Consider the following 23,999-nt stretch of genomic DNA (forward strand, 5'->3'; position numbering starts at 1 on the left):
CTCTGAGTCTGATGAGACCACAGTGTGCAGGTCAGGGCTGCTCCAGGATCTGTGCTTGGAAACCCTCATATGCACATTTACGACTTCCAAATGCAGAGTTTCCAGCCTGTAACACACCTGGGCCAGGTCGTCCCGTAACACACCTGGGCCAGGTCGTCCCGTAACACACCTGGGCCAGGTCGTCCCGTAACACACCTGGGCCAGATCGTCCCGTAACACACCTGGGCCAGGTCGTCCCGTAACACACCTGGGCCAGGTCGTCCTGTCCTTCTGCCTATCAGACCACCTGGCTCAGGTGGGAGGGCAGGTGTGGGATTTCTGAAGGGCTGGACACTGATGCCCCGTGTAAAATAATGCAGAGGACTAATATTGGTCTAGGAATACACACACACACACACACACACACACACACACACACACACACACACACACACACACACACACAAAAACACATGAATACACATGTACATACATGCACAAGCACACACACACACACACACACACACACACACACACACACACACACACACACACACACACACACACACACACACCCACACACACACACACAAAAACACATGAGTACACATGTACGTACATGCACAAGCACACACACACACACACACACACACACACACACACACACACACACACACACACACACACACACACACACACACACACACACACATGTACATACATGCACAAGCACACACCTCTCGAACACTGGGAGGTGAGGTCCAGAAGTCAGTACGTGACTCATCACAGTAAGCTGAGATGCAAACACACCCACACACACACACACACACACACACACACGCACACACCCACACACACGCGCGCACACACGCACGCACACATGCACACACACACACACCCACACACACACACACACACACACACACACACACACACACACACACACACACACACGTGATACACCCTTCTCCCTAAGTCAAAAGATGATCTCCCACGTGAGCCTCACACAGATTGTGCTCACAGTCACAAAAGACAACAGGTCAGGTTTCCCACAATCCATCAGAACCCTGAATAACTAAAGCATATCAATTAATGCAGGATTTTTCTTTTGTGATGGATTTTTGAAAGAAGCTCAGTCCACGACTCTTCTTGTACTTAATTTAATGGTACATCTGAGACGCATCGCAGATAAATATGACAAAAGAGAAACTGCCAGCTAACATACATTAACATACATACATTATGAACTCAAGTCAAATTTATATACTTATATAGGCCCAGGAATACTTACTGTAGCTGGTGACCAAAGTCTTTTGCAGCCAGAGACTTTGGTCATTGGCTGTAATAAAATCACAATAAATAACTTAGGAAAAAAATGCCATTTAAATTTGTGTTGCAGTGTGTCGCCCCTATGTGAAGGTCTACCAGGGGATACAGACCGTGTACTCATCAGGAGTGTAGTAAGTTCTTCTTCACCGGACCAGTCCAAGACATCATGGCTCCTGCATGCCATCTCCGCTTCAGCACTACATTTCCCATGGTGCCCTGCACTGCAGAACTGACACAGTCCTGAACTAGCTATCATGTTTGTGCAGTGGTGTGTTATGCGGTGATTGCCATAGTTACATTACATAATCTCCTCTTCTGATTGGTGGTGGTGTTTGATTGACCTTTTTCTGTGTGTGTACACAGTCATATTGGACCTGGACACAGACACAGGGTCTGTATAGTGTTGGAACCAGCCCAACTACTGAAGGGGGACATAATGGTATAATAACTAACCTCATTAAAGATTAACACAGATGAATAAAATTACACCTCCTTCCCATCGCTAGTGAAAACATGATGTGTAACAAAAGCTCTAAGATCACGTAGTTTCACTGTGACAACTTTTGACTTACAGCACTAATGAATATTTCAAAGGAAGCCAACCCACAGGCTACCGTCAGTGAACATACCAGTAAAACACAAAGAGGCCTTGAACAGACATTTACATGATGAAATTCCACCTCATAATGTTTATAGGTCCTGGACGACACATATGCCAAGGACTCCTCCACCCCGTACTGGCAAACTCCTCTTTGTTCATGATTAGCAAGGCTAACATCTGTGAGCGATGTTTTTATCCGTACATAACAAGTTGCTGCTTGGAATGTGGCCTGTGAGGGCATCTCTTATCTACTGGAGAACAATCCATGCCAGGTTATAAAGCGAGGTGTTCAACATGAAGCGTTATACTGAAGAAGTGCTTAATCAAAGTCTGATGAAGGCGTTCACTTCTAAACATCACATGTGGCCCTGTATGAATAAGTGAGTGATAAACGTGATTTAGGTGCCATAGCTCTCTCCTTCCTGTTGTCTTTCCAGGTCAAATGTTACCATACGAGGGCTCCCTCTCAACAGGAGGTTATCTTCAGACTACAGTTCCATACGGGTGCTGTGCAGAATCACAACCTCATGTTTGAGAAAGAGGACATGGAACAAGCTAACAAAGGTATGTACAAACAAACAAATAAAACAAACAGACAGACAAACAAACAAACATGCAGACAGACAAACCATTAATTGAGTATTAAATAAAATTGTGTATTTTTTTGTTAAAACAACACTACTGTGAAACATTTAATTTTAAAGTATATTAATAACAACTAATATTCTTTTTTTAATATCGAGCTCACAATGAATCCTCCCCTACCGGCAGATAATGAGGAGTGTTTTGTAACGTAAGGAGCTCATTAGATTTTGAATCTGCCAGTTCCGCATACATAGTGCTGTTCTGATGGGGGCACTGGAGCTGTAAACACTTCTATAAAATCACTATGGGCTTCATCACAACATTAGATTGTAATAGTACAAAAGCAAACCCCAGCCAACTCCAGCAAACACCAAAAAACACCAGCCAATACCAGCAACACCAGGTTGCTTTTAACTGTGTTTTAACTAAATCCTGTCCTTTTGCCCCAGTCTGTGAAGGACAGTGTCAGCGTCTGTGTCAGACTACAGCGTCTGTGTCAGACTACAGCGTCTGTGTCAGACTACAGCGGCTATATCAGACTGAAGCGGCTGTGTCAGACTACAGCGTCTGTGTCAGACTACAGTGTCTGTATCAGACTGAAGCGACTGTCAGACTGCAGCGGCTGTGTCAGACTACAGTGTCTGTGTCAGACTACAGTGTCTGTGTCAGACTACAGTGTCTGTGTCAGACTGAAACGGCTGTGTCAGACTACAGAGTCTGTGTCAGACTACAGCGGCTGTATAAGACTGAAGCGACTGTCAGAATGCAGCGGCTGTGTCAGATTACAGTGTCTGTGTCAGACTACAGTGTCTGTGTCAGACTGCAGCGGCTGTGTCAGATTACAGTGTCTGTGTTAGACTACAGCGGCTGTGTCAGATTACAGTGTCTGTGTCAGACTACAGTGTCTGTGTCAGATTACAGTGTCTGTGTCAGACTACAGTGTCTGTGTCAGACAGAAGCGGCTGTGTCAGATTACAGTGTCTGTGTTAGACTACAGAGTCTGTGTCAGACTACAGTGGCTGTGTCAGACTGCAGCGGCTGTGTCAGACTGCAGCGGCTGTGTCAGATTACAGTGTCTGTGTCAGACTACAGTGTCTGTGTCAGATTACAGTGTCTGTGTCAGACTACAGCGGCTGTGTCAAACTACAGTGTCTGTGTCAGACTGAAGCGGCTGTGTCAGATTACAGTGTCTGTGTCAGACTACAGTGGCTGTATCAGACTACAGCGGCTGTATCAGACTGAAGCGGCTGTGTCAGACTGAAGCATCTGTATCAGACTGAAGTGGCTGTGTCAGACTACAGCGGCTGTGTCAGACTGAAGCGGCTGTGTCAGATTACAGCGGCTGTGTCAGACTGAAGCGGCTGTGTCAGACTGAAGCATCTGTATCAGACTGAAGTGGCTGTGTCAGACTACAGCGGCTGTGTCAGACTGAAGTGGCTGTGTCAGACTACAGCGGCTGTGTCAGACTGAAGCGGCTGTGTCAGACTGAAGCATCTGTATCAGACTGAAGTGGCTGTGTCAGACTACAGCGGCTGTGTCAGACTGAAGCGGCTGTGTCAGACTGAAGCTGCAGTCTTTCAGCTGCACTAAATTTCTGCTGTTTGGGTTTCAGATCCCAGATTTCCGGATTATGGCAAAGTAGAGCTGGTGTTTTCAGAGGGCCCGGAACGGATTCAGGGTATTTCTGTCCTCGCCGACCACCACATGCACCTCCCTATCACTACTCCATATGTTTACACACACACACACACACACACACACACACACACACACACACACGCACACACACACGCAGGCACGCACGCAGGCACGCAGGCACACACACACACACACACACACACACACACACACACACACACACACACACACACACACACACACACACACACACACTGGGAACTAGGGCATGGCCTACTGTGTCTCTTTTGCTGCCCTGTCAGCACTCACTTCACCCAGTATCTCCCATCCAAGAGGCACACTGCAGAGTGTGTGTATGTGTGTCTGTGTGTGTGTCTGTGTGTGTGTCTGTGTGTGTGTCTGTGTGTGTGTCTGTGTGTGTGTCTGTGCAAGCACTTTATCGATAAGTAATATTCTCTTTTTTCTCTTTCCCCCACTTTCTCCCTCTCTTCCTCTGTCTCTTTCTCTCCCACTCTCTTTCCCTGTCTCTCTATCTCTGTTGCGCTCTGTCTCCCTCTCTTCCTCTCTCTCTCCCTCTCTCTCTCCCTCTCTTCCTCTCCCTCTCTCTCTCCCTCTCTTCCTCTCCCTCTCTCTCTCTTTCAGGTGCAGAACACTGGCAGAACGGTACTGATGTCTCTGTGGATTACAGTGCCACCAGCTCCTTAACCAGATGGGACTCCTACCAGGATCTGTGCAATGGGGATGGTAAGATACAGCAGTACAAACAACCCCAACATCTCTAGAAACACCCAAACCTGCTCATCCCAGACACCCTTCACCTCACTGTAAGCTCCTTGTGGCAAACACAAATACAGATTATACATTTTCAGACAGAAATCCTTAAATGGCAAAAGGTTTTCACTGTGAGTGCACCAGAGTAATGGAGACACCAGCCCTGTGTGTGGTCTCAGTCTGGGGCTCACCCGCCCTCAAGGGGATGGGGCACTGAGGCGTGGCATGGCTGGGTGGCATGGCTGTTGGCACAGTTACGGTTGTGTGGCATGCCTGTTGGCACGGTTACGGTTGTGTGGCATGCCTGTTGGCATGGTCACGGTTGTGTTGCATGGCTGTTGGCACTGTTACGGTTGTGTGGCATGGCTGTTGGCACGGTTACGGTTGTGTGGCATGGCAGCCCACAGTTCTGGCATAGCATGAAGGATTTACTCCTCAGAGGAGTGAACCTCGTGTGATTGATGGTGATGAAACAGGAGTAGGAGTTATGTTAGAGTTATGTTAGAGTTATGTCAGTTATGTTAGTTATGTTAGAGTTATGTTAGAGTTATGGTAGAGTTATGTTAGAGTTATGTCAGTTATGTTAGTTATGTTAGAGTTATGGTAGAGTTATGTTAGTTATGTTAGAGTTAAGGTAGAGTTATGTTAGTTATGTTATTTATGTTATTTATGTTAGTTATGTTCGAGTTATGTTAGTTATGTTAGAGTTATGTCAGTTATGTTAGAGTTATGTTATTTATGTTCGAGTTATGTTAGTTATGTTCGAGTTATGTTAGAGTTATGTTAATGATGTTAGAGTTATGTTATTTGTTAGAGTTATGTTAGAGTTATGTTAGTTATGTTAGAGTTATGTTAGAGCTTTGTTAGTTATGTTAGAGTTATGTTATATATGTTTATGTTAGATTTATGTTAGTTATGTTATAGTTATATCAGTTATGTTCGAGTTATGTTCGAGTTATGTCAGTTATGTTAGAGTTATGTTAGAGTTATGCTCGAGTTATGTTAGAGTTATGTTAGTTATGTTAGAGTTACGTTCGAGTTATGTTAGAGTTATGTTAGTTATGTTAGAGTTATGTTAGTTAAGTTAGTTATGTTAGTTATGTTAGTTATGTTAGAGTTATGTTAGTTAAGTTAGTTATGTTAGTTATGTTAGAGTTATGTTAGTTAAGTTAGTTATGTTAATTATGTTAGTTATCGTAGAGTTATCTTGGAGTTATGTTAGAGTTATGTGCTACCATATATCCAAGGGTATAATATTTACAAGGGAAATTGTAAGACCTCAAGATGTCTATCTCCCTCTCCCTCTTTCCCTCTCTCTCTCTTTCCCTCTCTCTCTCTCCCTCAGCTTATCTTTCCCTCTCTCTCTGCCTCAGCTTATCTCTCCCTCTCTCTCTCCCTCCCCCCCCCTCTCTCTCTCTCTCTCTCTCAGAGACATACACATGGACACACTTTTTTTGACTATCATTCATTATAATGAATATTGCATATTACTCTGAGGAAAATCCTCTTGATGACATTAACACACACTCAGGCTCTTTCACACACACACACACACACACACACACACACACACACACACACACACACACACACACACACACACACACACACACACACACACACAGACCCTTATCTGTCTTTGCAGCCACACACTAATACACTATAATGTAAAGGTATTCCTTGTGGCTTTGGAAACAAATGTGTTTCTCTGCTGGTACATGACACATTCCCCGTTAACAACAATAACTCATAGGTGGGGCTGACAGCTAGTGGCTACCAGGAGATGTGACATGGAGAAGTAATTACCATCTCCACTTTCCCACGTGTTCTGGGATGATTCGGGGAGGAGCGCGAGGTCTGCTTGTCTGTGCTAGTGTGTGTGTGTGTGTGTGTGTGTGTGTGTGTGTGTGTGTGTGTATGTGTGCTGATTTACAGCGAGTGTGTGTGTGCTGATTTACAGCTGAATTTGCTAAGGACACAAAACAGAAGAGATGCTTTCACAGAAAAAAAAAAACTTACTTTATTTTTGCATCCCGTTTGCCTTAACTGTGTTTAATGAACGTGTTTGGGGACTGGGCAATGACAAATGCTAATTATTTTCTCATGCTCTGCTAACACTGTTAGTCATGTTAGTTAACATGCTTGGTTAAAGTACCATTTTATTGGCAAAAAAAGTTATCAGGTTCACTTTACACAGCATGGATGTTTCAAGTTGTTGACACCTACCTTCTGCTGGACCTGGGTCAGTACAGCAGCTTTATGAAGAAAAGTATTGTTAGAGTTCTGGGCAAGAGGAACTGACTTCAGATCAGTGTTAGGTGGAGTGAAGTATTCCCAACAACCCTAGCCTGGAAAGGCCAGGCACTCTGGTGTACCACAGGGTGGGACCTGAACACACACTTCCCTGGAGAGGCTGTTTTTGTAGCGTTTAAAAGAGTTTGAAACACATACATAGTTGTTCCTGCAGTGGCTGCTCACCATGGAAATCCCAGCCGTCTGAAAACAGACGAGTGTATTCCCGAACCTTTGGGCCACGAGTGACCTGAGCTCACCATGGAATTCCCAGTAATCTCAAAACAGAGGAGTGTTTCAGAACCTTGGGTCACCCCTGTCCTGAGAGGAGTGTTTCAGAACCTTGGGTCACGCGTGTCCTGAGAGGAGTGTTTCAGAACCTTGGGTCACGCGTGTCCTGAGAGGAGTGTTTAAAAACCTTGGGTCACCCCTGTCCTGAGAGGAGTGTTTTAGAACCTTGGGTCACGCGTGTCCTGAGAGGAGTGTTTCAAAACCTTGGGTCACCCCTGTCCTGAGAGGAGTGTTTTAGAACCTTGGGTCACGCGTGTCCTGAGAGGAGTGTTTCAGAACCTTGGGTCACGCGTGTCCTGAGAGGAGTGTTTCAGAACCTTGGGTCACGCGTGTCCTGAGAGGAGTGTTTCAGAACCTTGGGTCACGCGTGTCCTGAGAGGAGTGTTTTAGAATCTTGGGTCACGCGTGTCCTGAGAGGAGTGTTTTAGAACCTTGGGTCACGCGTGTCCTGAGAGGAGTGTTTTAGAACCTTGGGTCACGCGTGTCCTGAGCACACCCAGTCAGCCCTCTTCTCATGGTCCTCACCCCAAGCACACATTTCAGTATGGACAATGCTGAAAGTGTCTTGTCACTTTGTTCATAAAGCACGGTGGTGCCTTTGATAAAGGATTGTTTAATTAAAATTTTAAAAGAAACTCCAACTGCGGCCTCTAGGTGGCGATCTTTGAAGACGAAGCATTCCTGTGTCACTTAGAAGCTCTTGTTTTCACACAGAAACTCAGTGTTTGAGAGTGTCAAGCAAAAAGCCTGGAGAAATTCTGCATCTCTATTATCAATTTACTGTGTGTCACTCCCTCTTTCTCTCTCTCTCTCTCTCTCCCTCTCTCTCTCTCTCTCTCTCTCTCTCCCTACTTCCTCCTCACATTTTTTGAAGGAGGATTTATGTAAGAATACTTGATGTGCTACATCGTATTTGTGGGGGGACTTTGCTACACTCATGCCTTCTCATCCACATCGTCATTTCTGAATATATTAGCAGTCAGATGGCTATACAGACGAAATCAGGAGAGTGTATTTGAGGTTAACCTCTTTTGGTTGCTGAGGGACTAATGCCACAGCCTTGCACGTAGCAGGAGAAGTGCTTCAACATTAGGTTGTTTGCATACGATGGGTATGGGTTTGATCTTCATGTTCCTCTGGGAGCGTGCCCTCCCCAAACAGAGGGAGAGGTTTGGACAGGCGCCTCCGGCATGCAGCTCTGTGGCTGTGAGAGGTGGGGACCCGAATTATAATTGCACTTCTGTACAGACTCATTTTAGCTGCCTATCAATGGTATGAAAACCTCTCTTTCGCACACACACATGCACACAGACTCACACATGGAAAGTCTATCATCCACAACATTGACAAAAGTTCTAAAACATTTTTTTTGAGCTTCATACGTCAAAGCTTTGTTTTGCCACCTGGTCTTCCACATAGTTCTGTTTCTTCTTTTGAGCTTTAGTGGATGTTATTGATGTTTTGCTGGTGTTTTGATGCCAGCTCTGTCTGCCTTTGTTGGCTCAACTCCCTTGGCCGTATTTATCAGTTCAGAAACGGCTGAGACGATCGCTGGAGCCCAGCAATTTGGAGTCAGTGCACATCTGGTTCCAGAGCAGTGTCCTGCGTGTTGACAGCAGCAGGCGTGTAATTTGGTAATGCGTGAGTGATGGGGGTTGAGCGTCGTGTAAAGGCCGCTGTAGAAGTTGAAGCCACGGCTGTTGTAATTAAAAAGCCTCGCAAAGGGCTGCCAGGTATTTAGTTGCAGAAAGGAATGTTGTTGTTTTTTTTATCTCTGGATAAATCCATAGATAGATGGATGTATATATAATATATTTCTTACCTGAGTTTTAATACATTTTTTGCATCAATTTGGAATCTTCGTCCATCCTCCTTTTTTCTTTCTTTCTTTCTTTCTTTCTTTCTTTCTTTCTTTCTTTCTTTCTTTCTTTCTCCCACACCCCTTCCTCCCCCTCTCTCTCTTTCTCTCATTTACCGTTTAACCCTGATGGGGTATGGGGTAACACTTGCTCTGTCCCTGCCCCCTCCACCTAAGCCCCGCCCCCATGTTTACATTCCACTCTCCATATTTGGCCACCTTACGGTCCCACCCCCGTCCACACACACACACACTCACACACACACACACACACACACACACAAACATCTCATTCACCTTCCTGGCAAAGTAGAACAGAGGGCCACCGTGTTCTGCAGCTCAGAGAGAGAGAGAGAGAGAGAGAGAGAGAGAGAGAGAGAGAGAGAGCTACCTGCAGAAATACCAACAGAGCTACTAAGGACGTTATTCCTTAATCTGGTGAGAGATTACAGCCAGTTCTGTGTCTCTGTCATGGTGGATTCTGGTGAAGGATTAGAGCAACCCAGTTCTGTGTCTCTCTTTCATGCTGGACTGACAGAAGGTAAGGAAAGAGGGATTTCTCTTCTTTCAGAGAGGTATGCTGAGAAAGAAGGGAGGAAGGGGTAGGAAATGAGAGAGAAGTAGAAACAGAAGAGAGAGGGAGAGAGGGAGGGACGCTTATGCATTGGGAGCAAAACATGGCACTTTAACCTCCACTCTTACTGAGAATTGGAAGTACTCAACGGTGGAAGTGTGTGTGTGTGTGTGTGTGTGTGTGAGTGTGACACTGCGAGTGTGTGAATGAGTGGGAGTGTGAGGAGAGGCTCTTTATCATGCGTGGCTGGTATTTGGAGCCCTAGCTCCTGAGACACCCTGCTGTGGGCCTGTTGACGTTCTGAAGTGTTCCGCTGCCTGGCAACAGTCCTGGTTCCTGGCTCCTGGTTCCTGGTATCCTGGCTCCTGGTTCCTGGCTCTGTGCGGTGCTCGGCCGTGGCCCCAGCGGGAAGGCAGGCGGGCTCCTCCGGTGCCTCTAGCCTCCCTGGGGGCCCGTGGTTTGGTTGTCAAGAGCTTTGAGAATGCTTCCGTGTTCTCTGAATCTGTTGACCCGGTCGCTGATTTCAGTGGCTGCTGATGTCTGAGAAAGATTTACGGTATAATGTAGAGAGCCAGGGGAATTGTGGGAACTGGTTTGCGAGTCACATGACTTAGAGGAAGGCTTCAGCTGAATGTGCGAGTGCTGTGGTCTTTGATTAACAAAACCGCGTAGTCTGTCTTGTAGCTGAATTCTGCGCAATGAAAACCGTGTCTGAGTGGGACTGGAAGATTTCGACAGTCTAAAAGTGAACAAATACAAATACATCTTAGCCTGTACAAATACAGCTCCAGTGATGGAGAAATAAGAGAAAACCTGCAGATTATTGTCAAATCGCTGTTATGTACAAGACAAATGTTGGTATTATATTTTGTAATCTATGACGTACTGTACGACTGATTCGTAGTGGTTTGAAGGTGTGTACTTACACCTGGGTGAGTTTAGGTGTAAAACTAGTTTTGGATTGAGTTATACGGGCACATCTTATTTATCACTGAAGCTCTTTTTGTGTGTATTTGATCGGGTTTTTGTTATTGTAGGATGAGCAGAAGTGTGGGGATGAAGTGTGTGTATCCATACCTTCACACCCCAAGAAGAGCAGGCTCATTGGTATTGATGGGTGAGGGGTGTGTGTCTGTGTCTGAGTGTGTGTGGGGTGTCCTCTGTGTGTCTGTGGCTGAGCGTGTGTGGGGTGTCCTCTGTGTGTCTGTGTCTGAGCGTGTGTGTGGGGTGTCCTCTGTGTCGAGCGTGTTTGGGGTGTCCTCTGTGTGTGGGGTGTCCTCTGTGTCGAGTGTGTGTGGGGTGTTCTCTGTGTCCAGCGTGTGTGGGGTGTCCTCTGTGTCCAGCGTGTGTGGGGTGTCCTCTGTGTGTGGGGTGTCCTCTGTGTCCAGCGTGTGTGGGGTGTCCTCTGTGTCCAGCGTGTGTGGGGTGTCCTCTGTGTCCAGCGTGTGTGGGGTGTCCTCTGTGTCCAGCGTGTGTGGGGTGTCCTCTGTGTCCAGTGTGTGTGGGGTGTCCTCTGTGTCCAGCGTGTGTGGGGTGTCCTCTGTGTCCAGCGTGTGTGGGGTGTCCTCTGTGTCCAGTGTGTGTGGGGTGTCCTCTGTGTCCAGCGTGTGTGGGGTGTCCTCTGTGTCCAGCGTGTGTGGGGTGTCCTCTGTGTCCAGCGTGTGTGGGGTGTCCTCTGTGTCCAGTGTGTGTGGGGTGTCCTCTGTGTCCAGCGTGTGTGGGGTGTCCTCTGTGTCCAGCGTGTGTGGGGTGTCCTCTGTGTCCAGCGTGTGTGGGGTGTCCTCTGTGTCCAGCGTGTGTGGGGTGTCCTCAAGCGTTACTTCTCTTCTCTCCCTCAGCTCTTTCCCTGCAGCCGCAGGTCACGACCCTGGACAAATTCTCCCCTAAGCGAAACCAGGGCAGCAGTATCACCTTGGGCAGGGTGACCCGCACCCTCTCCGTCACCTCCAGCCCTGAGCACAGCGACCACGCCCTGTCGGCCAGCAGCGACTCTGGCCTCTCTAGCGCCTCCCTGTGGACGGAGCGCACCGCTGCCCCGGCTAGCAGGCCGGCGGGCCCCAGCCAGCGGGAGCAGGCCGAGCTGAACCAACTGCTGAGCGGCTTTGGCCTGGATGAGCTGCGTGTGGACCACGGCCCAGAGCACACCTCCGGCACACCGCACCAGCGCCTGCTGCAGCCGCACCTCAACGGCGGCTCCCGGCCCAAAGATCGCGAGACGGACATTCTGGACGACGAGGTGTTGATGTCGGGCCGCGAGATGCACAGAGCGGAGAGCTTGGGCACGCTCTCCTCCTCCTGCCACCAGAGCAGTCAGAACTCGCTGCTCTCCGACGGGTTCTGCAGCGCAGGACCGGGCGAGGACGTCCCCCATCATGCGCCCGCCACCGCCGGGGACCACGAACGGCCCCGAAACGGCCTGATCAAGAGGACCGTGTCCCTTCCCGCGGAGGCCCCCGCCAGCGCCCCCACCAGGCAGCAGCAGTTCCGACAGGGCGGGTACTCCACCCAGACGTGGGTGCAGCAGCAGCAGATGGTGACGGCCCCCCATTACTCTTACCTGCCCGAGGAGGGTGGAGGTGTGGAGGCCAGCTGCTACCTCATGGAAAAGCAGGCGGTGCCCAACAAAACCACCAGCGACGAGAGACTCGGCACCTCGCCGAACCTCCAGGCGTCTCCAGGCCCGGAGAACGAGAAGACACGGGACGAGGAGTTCAACTCGCTCACGGTGGACATTGACAACTCCATCGACCAGCTCAACAGGCTGATCCTGGACCTGGACCCAACGTTCGTGCCCATCCCAACACGGAACAACTCCGTGAAGAGACACGGAGGGTCGGCGGTGCCGGCTCAGAGCAAGAGTGGTTTGACACTCGGGCTTGATGAGAACATCAGAAAGCAGCAGTCAGGTAAGCTGGAGGTTTGGGCAGAGGGGAGTATTTGGAAATGATCTGATTTTGGCTTCTTGATTGAATGAAATCAACTTTAAATGAGCAGTGAAATTTTGCACTCTTAAGCACAGCCTGAAAGTCAAAGTTGCATGGTAGAGGACAAAGACCACATGCGGTTCTCTCTTTCTGGTGGTGGGTCTGTTATTGGGTCTGGTGGTGAATCTGGTGGTGAATCTAGTGGTGAATCTGGTGGTGGGTCTGGTGGTGATCTGTTTGTTAATCTGGTGGTGATGTTTGTGAATCTGGGTGTGATCTGGTGGAGGGTCTGGTGGTGATCTGTTTGTGAATCTGGTGGTGATCTGGTCTGTGAATCTGGTGGTGACTGTTTATGCAGTCTAGGGTTTGATGCAAATTTGAATATGATGCAAACATGTGAACGCTTACAAGAAAATGGACACAAAAAGGACTCTGAAAACGTTAAATTACAGTATTCAGTACTGACAGCCACACAAATGCATATACATATTGCACATCTCTGTAGGTTTAACACAGACATTGAATAAACATTGTTTTGGGTTTTTTTGGACCAAAAACCCAACTTGTCTGTCACAGCCTTCTCCAAAACGGCTTTGATGTCATGCAAAAATGTGAGATCTAGCCGATACACAAGACGGGACAGAACAAAAGCACTGACAGCCTGAAGGATCTGTTGTGGCCCCACGCCTGACACACAGCACTGCTAGCCTGGCAAGGACTCCACCCGGGTCTCCACCTGGGTCTCCACCCGTGTCCACACACGGAGTGAGTCTGAGCTCCTGACTCTGGGACAAGCATCTCACAGAATTACGTGTTGGGACAGGCCTCGCCTGAGATATCTGCCTCTAGAATCAGGGTGGAAAAGAGTCTTAGCAGCTCCTATTAAAGCCAGTCTGTATTCCCTCTCAGCCCAGACCTCACTGTTATTCTTTAGAGATCTTCAGATAAAAAATATATCAGCTAAGATATTTTCTAAGAAAATCTCTAAGAGTTTCCTAGATATTTGTAGGAGGCTGCTTAATTCAATATTAATTTTGACTGACTACTTCTGGTGACAGATGAAAGATTTATATACACTGAATGTTCTGTAATATGAACAGAAATATGAGGAGCGTAATCCATGTGTTTGGACGGAGTACAGGTCATGTGTGTTCCCCTGCAGGCGTAACAGAGACTTGAAGGCAGGATAACTTTTGAAAAGCAGTAGGTGCTACTGTATACTTACAGTGGGAGAGGGGAGAGAGAGAGAGAGAGAGAGAGAGAGAGAGTATACCTACAGTGGGAGAGGGGTTAGTGACAGAGAGAGAGAGAGAGAGTATACCTACAGTGGGAGAGGGGTGAGAGAGAGAGAGAGAGAGAGAGAGAGAGTATACCTACAGTGGGAGAGGGGAGAGAGAGAGAGAGAGAGAGAGAGAGAGAGAGAGAGAGAGAGAGTATACCTACAGTGGGAGAGAGGTGAGAGAGAGAGAGTGAGAGAGACAGAGAGAGAGAGAGAGCGTGTATACCTACAGCGGGAGAGGGGTGAAAGATGGCAGATAGAACAGGATAAAGACAAAGAGGGACAGAGTCTGTGATATCAATCAAATGCAAAACGATTCTTTTGTTTTAGCACACTGTGCTAGTCGATCGGTTATCAGTGACCATCATCCTGGGCATGTTTACACAGTGGTTGTTCTGAATAGGCCCGCTGCCTGTTTATACAGCTGCCGAGGGACAGAAACAGTCTTCCCCGTAGGACACAGGTATGCACCTAGCGCTGGCCATCGCTTTGAAATGTCAGGAATGTCCATGGACACTTCAGGACTGGGAATGTCCCCGCTGGAAGGTTCTCACGTGAATGCAACAGCAGGATCGGAAGGCTGAGGTGAAGTCTGGGAGATTTAGATTCAGCTAAGCTCCTGCACGTGTCACGTTTCACAGTGGAAACGTGCTTCTTGTCCACCTTTCACTGAGGACACGTGAGGCGATGTGTAGTGAAGAGGGAGTTCATTTAGTGAGGAACCAGACTGAGTAGATGCCAGTAGAACATGATGGCGATGAAGGGGATGAGTGTAACGCAAATTTATAAACATATACATAAAAATATAGAAATACATCACATTAGTCTGAACTAACACACAGAGTCTTAGATCTACAATGAAGTGCTTAGACATTTGATCTCTGCTTGATCAGATCTGGGTGTAACCTCACTGTCTAGGTCAGTGGCAATCACTGTTTAGACTTCAAACCCAAAAAATCTGATTTGACTGTCTGTCTCAATGAAGCTATAAGCCGATCTCTTGGACATGAATGAGTTGGTATTTACACACTTAGTCAAAACAGTGCTGAGTCATGCAGCTTTTGCCATGGCAGTGTTGGGGCTGTGGGTCCTGATTGGTTGAATCACAGGGAGGAGGAGACAGAGGCTGGAATTTCCAGGAGTGGAACGGAAGTGGCCTGAGGCCCAGAATTCTCCACCCGCCCACAGACAGCTCCACCTTCCCGGAGACACACAGGGACTGAGGCGCCGCGCACAGCCCCAACATGTCAGCAAGTTTCAAATGCTTAATGAAGTAATTATGTGTGTGTGTGTGTGTGTGTGTGTGTGTGTGTGTGTGTGTGTGTGTGTGTGTGTGTGCGTGCAGTAAGACTAAAGCCACTGTCAAGTAAGAAATCCAGAAACTTACAATTTAAACATTCATCAACACATTCTTCTGTTACGAGCACCTGCTCTATTCACACATACACCCAGAATGTACATCAGACATCACCCACACTGCACATCAGACTTTACCCACACTGTACATCAGACTTTACCCACACTGTACATCAGACATTACCCACACTGTACATCAGACATCAACCAGACTGTTCATCAGACATCACCCACACTGTACATCAGACATTACCCACACTGTACATCAGACATTACCCACACTGTACATCAGACATTACCTACACTGTACATCAGACATTACCCACACTGTACATCAGACATTACCCACACTGTACATCAGACATCACCCACACTGTACATCAGACATTACCCACACTGTACATCAGACATTACTCAGACGTTGTACTGGGAGGATAAAGGCCATGAACAGTGCACTACAGTGATTTGGACATTTGAGTTCTCACACAGCTCAGCCGAGGAGAGACTAGACAGGATCAGGGTTGCTCTGCATGTCCGAAGGAGCTGAGGGGGCGGAGCTAACTAAAGGAGCTGAGGGGGCGGAGCTAACTAAAGGAGCTGAGGGGTGGAGCTAACTGCTTTGATTCTCATGAATTTCTTGCTATAAACTCAAACATCTGTAACAGCTGTTCAAAGAAACAACATGATATAAACCTCAGGGTTCAAAGTCACGTTTGAAACTTGCTCTAAGCAGATAAGTGGGAATGTTTTATGCCTCAAAGAATTTCATCATCAGTGAGTGAGATATCTCAGCAATATGACAATAAATATGATTCAGGTGAATGGTGGATATGATTCAGATGAATGATGGATGTGAGTCAGGTGGACATGATTTTTGCGAATGGAGAATATGAGTCTGAGGAATGGCAGAAACTTACTGCAATGAAAATGACACTCAATCCAAAGTGTTACTGTCTGCTAAGGGTTAACAGTAATTATGAGGCTCATTAACTTTCATCTATGAGATGGTAATGGGAAAGCAATTGTGTTCTCTAAACACACACACACACACACACGCACACACACACACACACACACACACACACACACACACACACACACACACACACACAGTCTGCCTCTTACACGACTCCCCCATATTAACACCCCAGAGGCAGAAGCCTCTTCTGTGGAAGCGAGATGTGAGAATGACACGTCTGTGCCGTCTGACTCTTCCGGCTCCCGCCAGACAGCCAGACCAGCTGCTGTTTGCTCAGTCTTCAGCACCGCCGTGATCTTCCTTCTTCAGAAGAGCAGGGGGTGCGTCTCTAACACCCTGCTGTGACGGGGAATTAACATCCATGTTCAAAATGAAATCAGAATGACAGGAAGGCACTCCATCTTGGTGCTGGTTAATGGTCACATGACCCAGGCTCCCTGCTCTCTAACATGGTGGCGTGCTGTGCTGGTGTCTTGTCTGTCTCTCCAGTGCTTTCCACTTTCTCCTAACACATCCTGGCACCTGACCGCATGTCATTCCTTTAGCTCGTACATGCATGGGAGTTGTAGTCCTTTACTTCATACATGCATGGGAGTTGTAGTCCTTTAGCTTGCACGTCGTTCAGACTGGCCAGGAATGAAGCCATGCGCCACGAGGGTGAGCACAGTCACTTTCAAAGGTAAAGTAACACAGAGGACCATCAGAGGACCATCAGAGGTTTATTTCAAAAGGATTCCAGGAGAAGGCGTTGGAGAACAGAAGGCACAACAGAAGACCTAGAGCAATGGTTGTGGAATCCGAGAATCGCCTCACAGTCTTAGGTTCATCAGAGGAGCCGCCATGAGGCCCCAACACAGCTTCAAGCAGGAAACATTTGCTTAGCAAGTTTCAGCAGGAAACAGACCTTTTCCTGAAATTGGCTTGTCTTCAGAGTAAACGCTCTCCACTGAAATTCCAACCATAAGCGCCTCTAGCCTCTGATCTGCTTATAGAAAAAACATCATATAATGAAACAGTATTGTGTAATAAAATATAATGATATTGTAATACTATTTAAGGTATGGTGTGCATATCATGCATAGGTCATTATTAAAACAGCTTCAAAGAGACAAGGTCAGCCTTCTGACTGATGATGTAATCTAAATCTACAGGCACAAGCAGGACTGACACTAACGGCAGAGAGGCAGCCAAATGCAATAGTAATAGTAGTGTCCTGTGTGTGTGTGTGTGTGTGTGTGTGTGTGTGTGTGTCCCCTGTGGTCTGATCAGCTGTCCCACCTGGAGAAAACGGACAGCCGCTGGGTGGACGCCCAGCATGGGGACTGGAGCAGGAGTTTGGGAACAGAGTGACATACCCACACAGTATAGTACAGGTAACACACACACACACACACACACACACACACACACACACACACACACACACACACACACACACACACACACACACACACACACAGCATAGCACAGGTCTTCATAGCTTAAAAGCAAATTACAAGCACTTGCAATTAATACACTCTACATAGTGTTCTTATGGTTGTGTGTGTGTGTGTGTGTGTGTGTGTGTGTGTGTGTGTGTGTGTGTGTGTGTGAGCAGCGTGCTCCTCTGTGTCGATCTGACAGTGTGGAGTACAGAGGTACTAGTGGATTGGACTCTGATGCAGACTCAGGCACCGACCCGATTCCCACACCTGCCTTCCCCATTTCCCCGCCCACACCTTACGGTGAGTCATGCTCTTAGCCACGCCCCCAACAACACCGCCCACAACACCCCTAGCAACGCCCTCAGACACTCAGAAAAGACCTGGTAATCCTCGATGCAGACATAATTCAGCCAGATAACTTTGAGTTTGACGTCCCACATTATGTCAGTTAAGCATGACAGCAAATGGTGGTCTGGTATTGCAATAGATATTTCTTTTTTTTTTGTTTATTTAATTTTGTAAAGTAACTGTAACCATACCGCTTCCTACCTCATGACACCAGGTTTGAGAGCACATCTAACCTAATGCCTAAGAAGGCTTGACTGACAGTAATGAATCCAAAGACCATGTAGTCAGTTGATTAACCACAACAAAATCACTCCTCCCTCTGCCTTTGAGAAGTGGAGGTTGTTTCCTGGTCAGAAGGGTGGTGTTAGTGTGCGTGTGGTGTTAGTGTGCGGGTGGTGTTCTTACTCTCCAAGCACACAGGGCTTAAACCTGCTTCTCCTCATCCCCTCCCTCACAGTCAAGACCATGCCAGACTTCTCTCATTTTGCACGAACTCCATCTCCCAGCATGCCGATGTTTGCGGCCTATAGGACAGAGAATGGTAAGTCCAACATGTGATCGATACACTGGTGGTCCTGCCATATAGCAAACAACTCACAGCTCAGTAGCTTCATAAAAGGATCTGAGCAACTTTCACATTGTGGTTTAGGTTGATGGTCGAGTTCTAGCGCTAGCCGTCCTCTAGCCTAAAGAGGTAAACTCTTTAAAATCACATCTCAGATATTTTGCAGCACGTTAGGCTGAAGACCACAGAGATAAAAAAAAAAACTAATTGGTTTTCTGTAAGATTACCAACCCAGTTAAATACCACATAAAAGACTGTAAACAATTTGCAACCTTGACTAATTCATGCTACTTTTAGTCTGTTTTTCAAAAAGGCCCCCTTTTTATATGTTTCTGCCTTTGAATAAAGTCTTAGATGTGGGAAACGCCCATTTTAAGGGTGCGGAAAGAGCTTGAACAGGTTTGTGCTCCTCCCACACACAGACAGATTGTGTGGGAGTGGCTGAATTGAATGGACTTTGTACACAGAGGACTAAACACATGTGCATTCTGACCTGTGACAAAAGACTCTGAAATGAGAGGAAATGGCCCATGGAACAATAGACCAGCGAGGAGACCATCACACACCAGCTGAAGTCTCCGTGGACTTGTCTGGATGACACATCTCTCCCCAGCCCTGCTCCATAGATCTCCAGACTCCCCAGCTCAATCTGGCACGGCCCAAACTCAGTCCAGCACGGCCCAAACTCAGTCCAGCTAGTCAGGAACATGTGGACCAGGTGCTTCAGTTTGAAGTCAGATCTGAGCTCTGTTTAAGGAGTTCTCCTGTGCTCTTGATGTGTGTAGTTGGATACACTCGCTCTGATGCTCCTACGTGGGAGTTCCTTCACACCCCCACTTAGTAATGAGATCTATTAGGAATTTTTGGTATGGCGCTACCTAGTGGCGAGTCCGAGAATGCAGCTCACCACAGTCTAGTGAGAAGGGAGCACAAGTACCCGTCGCTGCAGAATCAAAAGTCCAGGGGGTGGAGCTAGATCTAGATCCAACTCCTCCCACCGTCCATAGTTTCTTTTGGTCAGTCCAGGGTGGGCGGAGCTGCATCTAATCCAACTCCTCCTACGTGTGTTCTTTAAATGTTATTTAAATAACACAATACACGTTTTTTAAAGTTTACAAGAAAACGTAAAAGTGGACAGGAATAATGATCAATATGTACTATTTCATTTTTTTTTTACCTTTAATAAAAATTACTTTTTTCGTTAGGACGGTACACTTCAGGTGTACAGAATGGACAGTGGAATTTACTACAACATGTAGTGCACTGCACAACTGAAAGCGTCTGTCCTTTTTTCAAAACCGTGATATGCATCTATAGATGGATGGAAAAATATAAATAGCATTATATTAGTTGTGAAGTTTTTCAGTGAACTGATTAATGAGGATCATGGCCGTTACATGCACGCACTACTGAATAACAATCCCCCTCAAAGTGTACCGAACAGCACAACCATTACAAATTATAAGTAAATACAGCAAACACTAATTAATTTAAAAGTTTATGTCCAATATGAAGAACACAACATACATAAGTATTTAATACATCTATATTCTGTCTTCTAACATCAGTTTTTATCGTCACTTAAACATCTAGATTAGATAAACTTAACAGTGTTAGTGCAAACAGAAACAGTCAGATTTAGTATGATCACCAAAGGAAACTAGTTACTAGCATTAGCGAGACGAAAACTGGTTTATTATGAACTTACTTTCACATTCGTGATTGTTCACAAATGAACGGCAAGTGAGTAAATAAGAATAGCAATATAGAACGACAACGGTGATTTGGAATGGCTGATCTGATACAACTCTGCGTAGTGCAATTACTTCAGACCAATGAAAACACGATGGTGGGAGGAGTTGGATCTAGATGCAGCTCCGCCCCCTGGACTTTTGCTTCTGCAGCGACGGGTATCTCCAAGGGAGAGGGAGAGGATGGCTGTGCGTGTCTTCCACTGGGTTAGAAGGTGACCTTCTCATCTGTCCAAACTTGGCCGTGACCTTGCGTTCTGTTTCCATAGAGCCTTGTTGTCAGGGCGACTGCTTTCAGGCCTAAGGGGCAAGTTTGGCAGGGCTTTTTAGGATGTTACCACAGCAACCAACCCAACATATCCTTTGAGTGGAAAAAGGAGGACGGGAACGGAGACGAATTAGGTCCTTCTGCACAGATTGTGGTTGGACTACAGAACCACGCGTATGACAGCTACGTGACGGCGACACGCAGTCCAAACGCTTTTGGACCGAAGTCATTATTCTTCAGTGCAGCGTTCATGTGTGGTGGTTTCGATTGCAGAGATGAGAGCTTACGCAGACATTATGGGCCATGACGAGACAACAGTGAAGAACTCCCACAGACTCCTGAGCCGTGCCAACACCACCGGCCCGATCCTGAGCCTCGCAAACAGGTAACAGTACCACGGGGCCTTCAGCATCTCCGGGGAGGGTAGTTTAACACTGTTAGGACCTCCATAAGAATGTTGAACATAGACTAGCAGATAAATAAACATGTATGTTAGGGTTATTAAACATATATCTTTGGGTAATTAAAGTTCTTAAGGCCGCCTCCTCTCTCTAGCTCCGCCCAGCCTTCCTGCCCAGAGGGGGCGCTGTTGACGCGACACACCTCCATCAAAGCCCAGCATTCTGGAGCAGTGGACTTCAACCACGGATTCAGCCACCCTCCCTCAGGTGTGGGTGCCCACAGCTCCCCGCCGGGCCAGAGGACCAGGGTGGTGCACTACGACTTGAGTCGCAGCCCCCAACGGGACTTCGACGAGATGGACGGCGGCTGCCGGCCGGCCGGGCACCCGGGGTTCACGGCGGAGCCGGACGGCCCAACTTTCCACCTGCAGCTGCCTCCACTGCCCGAAAAGAGGCGGGCCTCTGACTGTGACCATTCGCTAGGCTCCGCCTCCCCCGCCCCCAGTGGATTCTCCAGCCCTCACAGTGGCAGTTCACTGAGCATTCCCTTCCCCAGTGTGTTGCCCGAGCTGCAGGCCAGGGGTGCCGGGGTCAGCCCCCCCTCCCCACTACCAGGTGAACGCTAGCGGCTTTATTTCCCACAATGCACCAGCACCAGGGCTGAGAACCAAGTATTCAGCATATCTGTGTACTTCACTGTTCACTGCTATAACACACACAGCCCCGTTCACAGAGGGCTGGCTGTTGAAGAGTGTGTACACAGCTCCCAGGTCTAGGAATAGAGACCACTGTAATAGTAAATGAGTACAATTGATATATTAATACCAAATGTCATAAAGCCCACAGGATAATGTTATTCTTAATAGGGTAACAAGTTCAGAGTGGCTTTCATTATATTGCTCATCATTTCATTATTTATTGATGAAATGTTACTGTTAAGGGAAAATGCTAAACAGGGGTGAGTTTCCCAAAACGTTCTTCGTACTTCGTAACCTCGTACTTCCGTATGTGGTCAATACACTGTTTAGGTTCTCGAGATACAGATCATTGTTTATAATATATCAAATTCTAACTTATTTTCCTTCTTCTTTTCTTTAAAGACGTACTTGTGAGTAAGCAGGTGACAGTGAAGTTTGTCCAAGACACTTCTAAATACTGGTACAAGCCCGACATTGCGAGAGATCAAGGTGAATATGAAACAAGACAGCTTGATGTTGGTTCATTTCTTCATACTTAGTCTGATTTCCATTAATACAGGATTGCATGGATAAAATCAATTCATCATATAATTGATATTTGATGTCAACAAAAATGTAATTCGTTACCAAATTAAAAACCAATTCATCAGTTTGATTGAGAATGTGTCACTATACACCGTGTGAACTTCACACAGCTATCGCCGTTCTGAAGGACAAAGAACCGGGCTCCTTCATCGTGCGTGACAGTCACTCCTTCAAAGGTGCTTACGGATTGGCCATGAAGGTGGCCTCGCCCCCTCCCACAGTCCTGCACCAGAGCAAGAAGGGTAAGCATTGGCTGAAAGTCAGCAGGGGGGGCGGGACTTGAGCTTGGCGGGAATATGCTGCTCAGATGACTGTGGTGTGGCGTTGATCTCCATTGCAGTGGATCAACCACAGAAAATATGAACGTTTTCCCGTCCTACACACTGAGATGTTTACTCCGAGCGCTGGGAATAACTGAGCCAGCACTCCGAGACAGAACGTGATAGGTGTCGCTTACGGCAGTCCCTTCTCTGGTTTGTTTTGGAACGCCTGGCTTCTGAGCATCTCAGCCCCAGGAGAGGCTTTGGGGGTCTTTGTTGAAGAGCCAAAGCAACATCTGATTTGTCCTGCGGATGGATGAGCTTCTGCTCAACAAGTCTTGATCACACAGCTATCGTTTTGTCCTGCCTCAGTTTCCAACCCTAATACTACACCTCCAAGACTTTGTGGAGGGAGTGTTAGAATTGTAGTAAGAACTGGGAGAGGACAGCCTCACTGTGAGGACACACACATACACACACACACACACGCACACACATACACACACACCTGTGATGACATCATATCAAAGTTTCCAATCTGTGCTTTAAGTCGTGCTAGGGTGGCTCCTTTAGAGAGTGAAACGTGAGACCTCCGTCATTGTCACACCTGCATTCATCTGGCAGGAGATCACTCCAGGAATCCTGGCCTCTCCAGCTCTGTGGAGAACTCATCCTTTTACCTCACCTGTGTGTTGTGGATGAAAGGAAACGAGCGAGAGAAAAGGCAGAGATCAGAGATGGGCGCCTGAGATCTCAGATTACAGGCTCTGAATTCTGAAGTGCAAGATTTCAGGGTTTTGCCTCATATTGCTGTTACTAGTTAACATTGTCTGTTTATGTTTGGTTTTAACATGAACTTGTTCTCACCTGACCCTCCCATCCCACTCACATTCTATCTCTCTCTCTCTCTCTCTCTCTCAGCATCAGGTGATTTGTCTAGTGAGCTTGTACGTCATTTCCTCATCGAGTGCACACCCAGGGGAGTCAGACTGAAGGGATGTCCTAATGAACCTTACTTTGGTGAGATATCATGCACTCCATCCATCCATCATCCATCCATCTGTACATGTGCCCAGCTGTCAGTTTGACTTATACTACAGCACAACAGTGTGAGCAAGAAAATTGCTCAGTAACTCTAATTGTGATTATTTTTATGAATAAAATTAACCGTAAACTCCCTCTACTGGCCAAATGAATTTGTGCATGTTTCATTAGCTACAGAGAGTGATTTTTTTTATTACAT

The 23,999-nt window shown here is 47.1% G+C and overlaps 1 protein-coding gene across 3 annotated transcripts in view; it reads left to right on the top strand.

Annotated features, from left to right (window-relative positions):
• The window catches only part of tns3 (tensin 3), a 43,708-nt gene that overhangs the window by 15,353 nt on the left and 4,356 nt on the right, over positions 1-23,999 (top strand). For 2 of the 3 annotated variants that reach the window (XM_076971959.1, XM_076971960.1), the window contains exons 8-21: positions 1,379-1,439; positions 1,672-1,747; positions 2,347-2,473; positions 4,107-4,172; positions 4,775-4,876; positions 11,757-12,824; positions 17,726-17,829; positions 18,054-18,180; positions 18,686-18,769; positions 21,086-21,197; positions 21,368-21,828; positions 22,314-22,400; positions 22,607-22,738; positions 23,678-23,776. In XM_076971959.1, coding sequence (XP_076828074.1) covers positions 1,379-1,439; positions 1,672-1,747; positions 2,347-2,473; positions 4,107-4,172; positions 4,775-4,876; positions 11,757-12,824; positions 17,726-17,829; positions 18,054-18,180; positions 18,686-18,769; positions 21,086-21,197; positions 21,368-21,828; positions 22,314-22,400; positions 22,607-22,738; positions 23,678-23,776 — 2,706 coding nt within the window. Of the gene's footprint in view, positions 1-1,378; positions 1,440-1,671; positions 1,748-2,346; positions 2,474-4,106; positions 4,173-4,774; positions 4,877-9,443; positions 9,886-11,756; positions 12,825-17,725; positions 17,830-18,053; positions 18,181-18,685; positions 18,770-21,085; positions 21,198-21,367; positions 21,829-22,313; positions 22,401-22,606; positions 22,739-23,677; positions 23,777-23,999 lie in introns of those variants that run through there. The other variant, XM_076971961.1, reaches the window with a different exon arrangement.

This window comes from Brachyhypopomus gauderio, chromosome 14 (assembly GCF_052324685.1).
Source record: "Brachyhypopomus gauderio isolate BG-103 chromosome 14, BGAUD_0.2, whole genome shotgun sequence".
NCBI lineage: Eukaryota > Metazoa > Chordata > Actinopteri > Gymnotiformes > Hypopomidae > Brachyhypopomus > Brachyhypopomus gauderio.